General features: G+C 54.5%; 1 protein-coding gene across 1 annotated transcript; it reads right to left on the reverse strand.

The window, feature by feature from the left end:
- Nucleotides 1–3460: 3460 nt before the first annotated feature.
- On the reverse strand, nucleotides 3461–7866 carry NKX2-6 (NK2 homeobox 6). Its single transcript, XM_060655931.2, has 2 exons — nucleotides 6975–7866; nucleotides 3461–4086 (listed from the first exon to the last, which is right to left on the reverse strand). The coding sequence occupies exons 1-2, from the start codon at nucleotides 7252–7254 to the stop codon at nucleotides 3461–3463; spliced, it is 906 nt and encodes a 301-aa protein (XP_060511914.1). The 5' UTR covers nucleotides 7255–7866.
- Between the last annotated feature and the right edge of the window lie 1444 nt (nucleotides 7867–9310).

Consider the following 9310-nt stretch of genomic DNA (forward strand, 5'->3'; position numbering starts at 1 on the left):
AAAAGATTTAAATCCGTCCCTCCAAAGTTACCTCATTGTAATGATAAAATTACAAAAAACAAAATTCCAGAAATCTCTGGCAACTCTGAAATTGGAGTTCTACTCAGGCTGCATCTGATTTGCAGATGGTATCGGAGAAAGGGCTGGAAGGCGCTGGGGAGGGAGGGGAGGAAGGACTGGGAGCCAGGAAGTCTGCAATTTTATTGACTTACCCACCTGGCCTAGGTGAGACCCTTAGCCCTGGGACAGTCAGGAAAGGAACCTCTGCTATCTCTCTGAGAGCTTTTTTGTTTTGTTTAGAGGTCAATTACTTCCCATTTGGGAAGCTTGTGAACATTAAGAGGTGCCTGAAGTGACGGGGCTGAACGATGCAGATAAGAGCTGATTGCTTGCAGAGCGCCTCCCTGGTGAAAGCCGGGCCGGCTAAGCTGGGGACGGTAAGACGCACACACAAAGGGGCAGCTCTCAGTGCAAAGGAGAGATTCCAGGACGGAAGATGGGCAGCTGGAGGTGGGCTTGATGAGCTGAGAGAGGGATGCGTTTTAAAGTGATCTTGACAGGCAGAAAGTGAGGAGACCGGAGAAGACAGTTGCCCTTCCCTCTGCTTTCCTTTTGGAAAGCCATCGTTGGTGTCGGGAGAATCTCAAGCTTCTGGAATCTCCACCCAAGAGAAAACCACACGGATTGCCTACGGACAAGGTTTTGTTAGTTTAGTTTTTTGTTTGTTTGTTTGTTTACAGCAGCAAAAACGGAGGCTGCAAAAATCTCGAGAGCAGAACAAAAAATGTCGTAAATCAACGGCACCTCTAAAGGATCTTGGGCATATATGACAGCAACATGCCATCCAGCCTCCCACGCCCCTTCAGCCAACTGAATGCAGTTCACGAATTCCCAGAAGCTAGCCTTGAACTGCATCTCAAACTACTGTAGAACACGAACATGGCTTTGGCGTGTGCCCGCTTACTTTTCTCCACTCCTGAGGCTTCGACCTTTCCTGGAGCCTCTCCCAGTAAACAGTGTCATTCCCACACTAATCACCAGGCTTAATCCCCTCCTGCAAACACCCACCTCCTCCCCCACCCCTTCTCTTTCTTTCCAGAGAGGGCGCACTGTCTATCCTCTTTGACACGCAGCATCGACCACCTTGTATTTTTAGATACCTTTCTCCTGTTAGTCTCTGGTATCCAATGAGATAGTAAATTTCTTCGGGGCAGCAGCCCTTCCAGAAACGTCTGGGTGATGACTGAGTTGCTGATGACTGAACCAAGCTGCTTTTGCCTTCACTCACAGACTTGACCAAGCCATAGCTCATCCTCGAGGCTGTGCTTTTTCCGTGTGGTTCAAAATGTCGAGGCAGCATGGGAAGCAAGGCCTGTTCAGAACATCTGGGACCAGCCTTGGTGCTTACTTTTCCATGTGAGAAGGGGGCAAAGGGCGAAGAAACTAACATTTACTGATTCTCTATTCGGTGCCGAGTACTCTGCTAGATAGATCCCTGCGATGGTGACCTACGATTCCAGGGCGAGTACCTTACCCAAAGAACCGCAACAAAGGATTTTTAAAAATTAACATGCAGAACTTTAGAATCTGCTCTTGGGAAAACGTAATAGGACTCACTGAACAACTGAGGGCTGGACAGATGGTCCCTCAGTGGAAGCATTGAACTTAAGCTCAACTGTCATGAATCTAAGGCCAGTGTCCACGTGTCCTTCCCTTTTGTAAGGAATGTCCCCCAAAGTGAAAGACGGTAACGCCGTGTGACCATTGTCCCGCGATGGACAGTTTAACTCTAATCTCTATTTTTTTTTTTTATCTTAGCTGAATTGGCCAAGGAATATTTATTGATCCCAAATTTAAAGTACACAAACTTCCCTTTTTAATCTCAGGAGCACAGCACAAACTATAGTTACAAGACACTGTGGAGTATGTCTAAACGTATTTTTATTAACAGCGAAAATAGAGAAATAAAAAAGGATGAAAATCAAAAGGGGGGAAAATGTAAGGAAATGGTAGTAAGAAAAAATAAGAATAATACTCTTGTTTTTAGCTTGAACACATAAGCTTCAAGAGATGTTAGCAATGAGTAGTCAGGTATAGTTTACATAGGACCAAAGAAGTCTGTTTCTCACGTTGGTGGAAACAATCAGGACACATTCAGAAATGAGAAAATGCAGGGCCAGTACATTTTGGTTAAATATTCGCATTTATTAAATAGAATTTAATTTTTGGCATGTTAGTGGTGGAGGGGTGAAGAACCAGAGTTTTCATTGTCTACAAATGTTATCCAAGGGGAGAAAACAGGGGCCCAATTTTCCTGCCAGAGATAAATGCATCTGACCCCTTGTTCCCATTAATAGAATGAGTTTGTTTTCGGTCTTAAATTTGCAGAATTTCAAACATCTTTACGGAGGAGGGTCATGATTTCCCCCTAAAGTTCAGGTGTCCTACCCATCCCTAGGTGGACTTACGGCCTCCTGGATGCCTCCTTTCCTGTTGCCTGGTTTAGAAAAGGGTTGTGGTTTGAAAGAAACTCCACAGAGAGAGAGCGAAGAAATCAGGTCACCTATCTCCAGGAGTCCAACCATTTTGTCTCCCTAGGAAATCTTGTCTGCACCGAGGAGTCAGAACTTCTGGGTGTCGTTTTTTATTTTAATTCGAAGTTGCTTAGAGGTAAGGAGAGGTGGGTGGATTCTAATGGCCCCCACACACGCAAACACACACAAATATATTTAGTGTATTCACTCAAGGTGCTGGGCTGAATACAGGGGATAAAATGCAGTGACCGTGAAGGGGAGAGCCAGAATACCTTCCCCTAGAGCAACCACGTCCCCACTGGATTAATGCAGTCCTCTGCGAACAGAGAAGCGAGGCGGGTATGGGGGGAGGTCATTTTAAAGTCCCCTGAGGGGTTAGCTCACACGATAGTTCCTCACCAGGACCTCCTGCACCCCCCACCCCGCCCCGCTCTACACCCGGGTTCCCACATCTCACTGGACTCCTCATTCTTCCCCACCCCCCTTGCCTTTAATGGAGGATCGAGGCCCTCTAGAGCCCCGAACCCCCCATTCACCACCACCCCCCACCCCGCCCAGGCTCCAGGCTGCTGCGCACAAATTCAGGAGCCTATCAGCAAACCCTGGGTTTGAGGCTCCACAAGTCACCTGCTTCAGTACTGCTCCGAACGAGAAACTGCCAGCCACCCCGGGCTCTCCTCCCTCCCAGGGCTGCTTCGTGGGCGGCCGGCGCAGGCCCTGCGCGCTGTCTTTGGGGAGAAGACCGTCCCCGGGCCTTCAGCGGGATGGCTTGTCGGGGGCAATTCGCAGTCCCAGGGATTGCTCGGGGAGAAGTGCCATCCGGTCGCTCCGCCAGCGCCGCCCTCCATCCCGGCCGCCGAAAGCGGTGGGCGGCGAGGCTGGCACGGAGCACCGGGACACGGCGGGCGTCTCGGAGCCACCGCGCCTCACCAGGCCCTGACGCCCTGCAGCGCGGCGGGCAGGTGGCTCTGCGGGCCGGCGCCGGGGCCACCCCCGCCGAAACCCGCGCTGGCCAGGGGTGCGGGCGTCGCAGGACCCGGGGGCGCGCCCGCGTAGCCGCCGCCGTAGCCGGCGCCAAAAGGGGCGCCCGCGTAGCCGCCGTAACAGGAATAGGGCGCCGCGGCGGCGCCGTAGGGGCCCGAGAAAGCCGGCGCGCCGGGGCCCAGGCAGGGCTTGCCGTCCCGCACCAGCACGGGCACCGCCACCCGGCGCGGCGCCGGGGGGTGGCCCGCCAGTTCTAGGGACTTGTCCTGGCGCTGTCTCTTGCACTTGTAGCGCCGGTTCTGGAACCAGATCTTGACCTGCGTGGGCGTGAGCTGCAGCGCGCTGGCCAGGTGCTCGCGCTCGGGCGCCGACACGTACCGCTGCTGCTTGAAGCGCCGCTCCAGCGCCAGCACCTGCGCCTGCGAGAAGAGCACGCGGGGCTTCCGCCGCTGGCGCGCCTTGGGCTGCTCGGGGCCGGTCCCGCGCGCGCCGCTGCCGGGGTCGCCGACGCCGAGCTCTGGCCCCCTGGTCCCGCCGTGGAGGGGCGAGGCTGCGCTGAGGCCCGGCTCTAAAAGCACAGGAAGGAACAGCGTCAGCGCCCAGCCTCCGGCTCCCCGAAGCAGTTACATGGTTTCCAAGAGACGCCCCTCTCCCCTGGCAGCCTTCACTCCGCGTCCCCTTCCGTCCCCTCTGCCGACCCCTCACCCCCGTCCCAGGACGGTCTGAAGGCTCCTTTCCCTCCACGCTCTGCCGCTGTTGTATCTGCAGGCACATACGTAAATGCTGCCACTCCAGGGTCCCCGGTGTACAGCCTTGTCCCAAAAGGTAGTTGATCAAGAATCTAAGACCACTTCATTTTCTTCTTAGAAGGTCTGTGGGTGGGTGGTGGGGTAGGGGGCGATTCGCTGTGGTTCGGTTCTAGCGTGGCGGTGTTTGGGGAAGCTTTTACCTCGAGGACCATGTGTGAGTGTGGGGGCCTGTTAGATGGAGATTGACTTTGGACCGCCCTGGGTGGAAAGGGGGAACAGAGAAAGGGAGAGAGAGAGATGATAGAGAGAGAGTTAGGGACAGAGCGGAAACTTGGTGACGCGCTTGCCAGTGGGTTCCTGTCTGCCTGGTTATCCGTGGTGGTCCGGGGCGCATCGCAGGTTATTCAGATCCAAGGCAGGGGCGGGTGCCCTGAGAGTCTCCGACCTTCACCCCACCCTTGCCCACACCCTTGTCTTTTTGGTCATCAAGCGCTCCACCGGCACCAGGGACCGGCCCCATCTTTCTTGGATGTGATGCTCTTTAATCCAAATAGAATAAAACTGAACAAAATATTTCGATTTCCTGATTCTTGGCTTGGAAACTGCGGTTCTCTTGGAGGAATATACAAAGTTTAGACCCACATTTGGCTTTTTAAAAAGCGACCTCTTTCTCCTTTGGGGTGTCTTTGGCAAGCAGGTGGCGTTGGTTTCACCCTGCCTTCCTCTTCCCAGGGTTGGTGCCCTCGCGGATCACCCGGACTGAGGCGGCTGTGCCTGAAGCACGCAGAGATACAGCCTCTCCTCCCCTTCTCCCCACCTCTTTTCTGTCTTGGCTAAGCTCTGTTTTAACTCAAGGGTAGGTAGAGAGGAAACGCCGAGTTTTCATGGAGAATCACGCCAGGAGAAAACCAGGAATGCCGAGGGGCTGCGAGTTCTGGGTGAGGTAGAGCAGAACTCGCCTGATTAGGGAAGGTGCGGGTTGGAACCCGACTCCAAACCCCCACCCCTGTTGACACAGTCTTCTGGAGGCAGGTGATGGGGCTGTTTGATAGCTGAAGTTTGTGGAAATAAAAACTTTCTTCGGCCTTCCTTCAGCTTGTGCTCAGAGAAACTGGGGACATCTCGCAAAGAGGGAAAATATTGATGGGGATTTTAATCTTAGCAAATTGAAAAGTAACAACTGACCTTAAGCAACTCTTTGGAACAAGAAGGATCCCATTTCAGAGTCGCTGACCATGCAGGCCAAGGGGCTGCGTGACACCCTGGTGCGTGCCAGCAGCAAGCGCCCTTGGTCTGCAGCCCCTCTTGCCCTGGTCTCTGAAAGCAAGGTGGTCTGGGGACAGGCGAAGTACGCAGACTCCACCAGGAACGTTCGATCATTGCAGTGGACCCGGGCTTAGTCCCTGGAGCCGGGCGCAGGCCCCTCCTCCGAGTTAAGTCCATGGCAGCCTCATAAGAGATGCTGCTTAGGGGTTCCCCAGGTGAGGAGAAAGCGGTGCGCGTTCCTTTGGCTGGCAGGTAACAGCTGTGGTCCGAGTACCGCGATCCTTTCTCAACAAAGCCAGAGTGAGTGACGAGTTGGCTGAGCAGCTCGGAGGGAATTAGTGTTTATAGAGTCTGCAGAAACCCACAGGCCTCTCTGAGAACACACAGCAAAGGTTAATGTTCTCCAGGCTCCTGGAGTGGGTGAGTAACCAGGCCATTAGTCAACAAACAACTCTGAACTAGTCCCTTTACTTATTCGTTTGAGCCTTGAATGGATGGGCCGTGGCACGGCCTGGCGGAAGAGGCCCGACACGACAGGCCTGGCGGGGCGGACCCCAGACGCGCACGGAGGCGCAGAGAGAAGAGTGGCTTCTTCATCCCTTGGAATGTGGACACTTTTCTGCGGAAGCTTCCCAGGTCTCAGGAGCCAAGGCAACGCAACTCAATGCCTGCTCCTTCCCTTCCTGCGGCTAGGCACAGGTGCCAGGGCCTGGCTTCCCTGCGCACGACGTGGCACTTTCGGAGACCAGGCACGGAGACCCCCGGAGTCGTCTCCCAGAGCTTCGAAACCTGGAGCTGCCCTTACCCGGCTGCCAGACGCGGAGGAGCGTCCGCCAGCGCCCGCAGGGCCGTTCAGGCCTAGGGACGCAGACACGACCTGATCTGGTCGCCACCTCTCTTTGTCCAGACGAGGAACCTGGGCGGAGGATGACTGGGCTGGCCAGGCCACTCAGCAAGCCCCAAGCTGCGGCTTGCCCCAGAGCCGGCAGACTTTCCACTCCCAAAGTGCTCGGCTGCTTTGTTGGCTACACTTGGGGCAGACGCTTTAGGGTACAGAGACGAGGAAATGGCAGGGGAGACCCGTGGTGTTGGAACAGAGCTAAGACACCTAGAGGGTTTCGCTGTGAGAAAGGGAAGCTGGAGTTTCTGGGAAGTGTGGCTGTGACTGGGGGTGATGAGCTTGTGCGAAGCAGAGGGCAGGCTATGGAAATAATGAACCCCCTACGATTCAGGGGGCGCAGGAAGCACACCGGGTGTCTGAAGGGGATGGTAGAGGGGGCTGAGAGATCTGCCTTTTGGAATTCTCAAACAAGGGGAAATAGAAGTCCTCGGAGCAGGAAAGACCAGGAGATGCGCGTTAGCCCCAGGCGCCAACTGGTCATGACCAACCCCACAGCCAGGATCCCCGTGTAGAAGCCGAGACCTGAGCGCGCGTACTTACGTGGCTTCTCCACGCGTTCTGAGTCCATCTCTGCGAGCGTCTCGGGGGGACCACCAGGACACCCCGACTCGTCGGTCCTGTCGCTGTTTCCGCCGCGGGCGCTGCAGGTGCTGTGAACCTCTGACTTTCGCGGTTCTGGGACCGGTCGCTGGCACTGAAAGCTTTCAGGGCTGCCCGGTGCCTCCCGGAGTTGCAAGAATTCGGGATCTATCTGCTCTGGCTCCAGCCTCAGGATATCATTGACCGAGAAGGGGGTGGAGGTGACAGGGTTCAGCGGCATCCCGAAGGCGGAGGAGGCGGGGCTGGGGTATCCCCGGTCACCCTCTGGGTGTCGCCCTGAGCTTCCCCTCTTGTCGCTGCAAACACAGCGGGCAGAAGCCCAGTGTCCTGGACTGCGCCTTCCTCTGGGCCATCCCTGCCGGCCGGGTGACCGAGGCCGAGATCGCTGACCCTCATTGGTTCCGGCAGGAACCACGTGCTAATCTGTACCTTCCTCCCCGGGAGCTTTCTTCCCGCGCCCTTCGAATTCCTCTCCACCCCCCAGCCACCTTCCGGAAAGGTTTGGTTTGTGTCGACGGTTCTCAAAAGCCAGGAAAATGGGAGAGGGTGCTGCGCGCGGCTCGTATCTGGGTGAATACGGTAATAGAGGGAGCTGCAGAGGTCAGCCCCGTCCACGGGGGCTCTCCTAGGGGACGTGAGAGGATGGGGGGTGGAACCCTTGCTCTGCAACCCGAGCCCGTCCTTCCGGCCCGGCCTTTGCTCAACTCTCCACTCACGTGGCCGAGGAAAACTGAGGCGGAGACGGCTGGGCACCCGCGGGATTGGAAGAGCATGCTGGAGTCTTAAGTGGGCGCAGGGTGGGGTCCCCCCGCGGCGGGGAGTTCGGTTCTGGGAGCAGAGGCTGGGCGCCGGAGGAGCGAGTCTTGACCCGTCTACGCCTAGCCTCAGCCGGAAACTTCTCGCTTTGAGCAGAGTCTGGGTCTGGGGAACCCAGATGGCCTCTTCGTAGGCGGAGCATCTCAGCTACGGTCGCCAAGACTTGGCAAGGGAGCTATATTGGGGGAGCCCCCTGGCCTCTTGGCGGGCTCCGCGAGTGAGTGGGGAGGAGGAAACGTACTAGCCCCAGCTCTCAAGGCCCCAGACAGGGGCTCCCTAGTTCCTTCTCTTCCTCCCCTTTAATCTCCCTAAAGTTGATTGTTTTCAGCGTTCCAACTTTCAGTGTGTCTGAACTCGGTGTCGTCCTTTCTCTCCTCACCCCCACCTCCAGCCCCGCCCCCAGGGGGTGGGAAGCCCTGGGGAGCATTAGATTTTCAGAAAAACTCCTCTTGGACGCAGCTGGCAACAAGTGGAAGGAGACAGTGTGTGCAGCGGCTGGGAACCGGAAGGTGGAGTCAACACGTCTATGTCTAGACCTTGCTCTTGAACACAGCTGTGGGCTTTGATTAAAGTATTTACCTCTCTAAACTAAGGCTTACTTTTAAAGCGGAGATAACAATAGGCTCATCGTAGGATGATTGTGAGAATTGAGATAATGTGTATGAAGCCATCAGTGAATGTCCACCGCTATTACTCATGCTACATTGGTTCAATTAAGAATACATGATTTAGGGTGAGCAGTCTCAGCAGACTCTAAGGAGTTTTAAAGTACCTTTTAATCAAAATGAGATCTAGAGTTCTTTTTTGGGATTTCAGATCAACTGTTTCTTAGGTAAGTCTTCTTAAGAGAATTCAATGTTACAAGAACCGTCTGGGCTTTATCACTGCCTGAAATTTAGAGAAGTTGAACTCGCGTTCCTAGTCTAGTGGGCACAAAATTTTGGCACATTTGATGGTTCAACCAAGTAATGCTTTCTTATACATCACATCATTTAATCTTTACATCAAAGCTACACTCCAGGTGTTTCCAGTTTCCCTTCCTTCCTTCCTCCCTCCCTTCCTCCCCCCTTCCCTCCTCCCTCCCTCCCTCCCTCCCTCCCTCCCTTCCTTCCTACCTTCCTTCCTTCCTTCCATGCTGTCTTTTTCAGCGATGAGTCACCATCAGAGAGGTTAAGCGACTCCTGAGGCAGGGCTGGCTGAAACTCCCAGAGACATCAACATCTTGCAATGACATACATTTATTTAAGTTTTTTTCAATGATAAAAGTCACCAAGCACCCTTTGGGGGTGGGGGTGGGGTAGAAACAAGAGAAAGTTGAAAAGAAAACAAGATTCATCCGGAAATGACATTTAGCTCACTTCCTTCTTTACACTATCTTGGCATAGGGTATATGCGAGTTTGTGTATTTTAAATTTACATCATAAGCATGTCCAGCACTTCACTAGAGTTTTCACAAATGT

This window comes from Panthera onca, chromosome B1 (assembly GCF_046562875.1).
Source record: "Panthera onca isolate mPanOnc1 chromosome B1, mPanOnc1 haplotype 2, whole genome shotgun sequence".
Classification (NCBI taxonomy): domain Eukaryota; kingdom Metazoa; phylum Chordata; class Mammalia; order Carnivora; family Felidae; genus Panthera; species Panthera onca.

Bases quoted from the DNA above. Each gene is read 5' to 3' on its own strand.
- NKX2-6 (XM_060655931.2), bottom strand. From the start codon at position 7,254: ATGCCGCTGAACCCTGTCACCTCCACCCCCTTCTCGGTCAATGATATC. The intron at 4,087-6,974 runs GTAAGTACGCGC...CTGTGCTTTTAG, and splicing joins AGAACGCGTGGAGAAGCCAC to AGCCGGGCCTCAGCGCAGCC.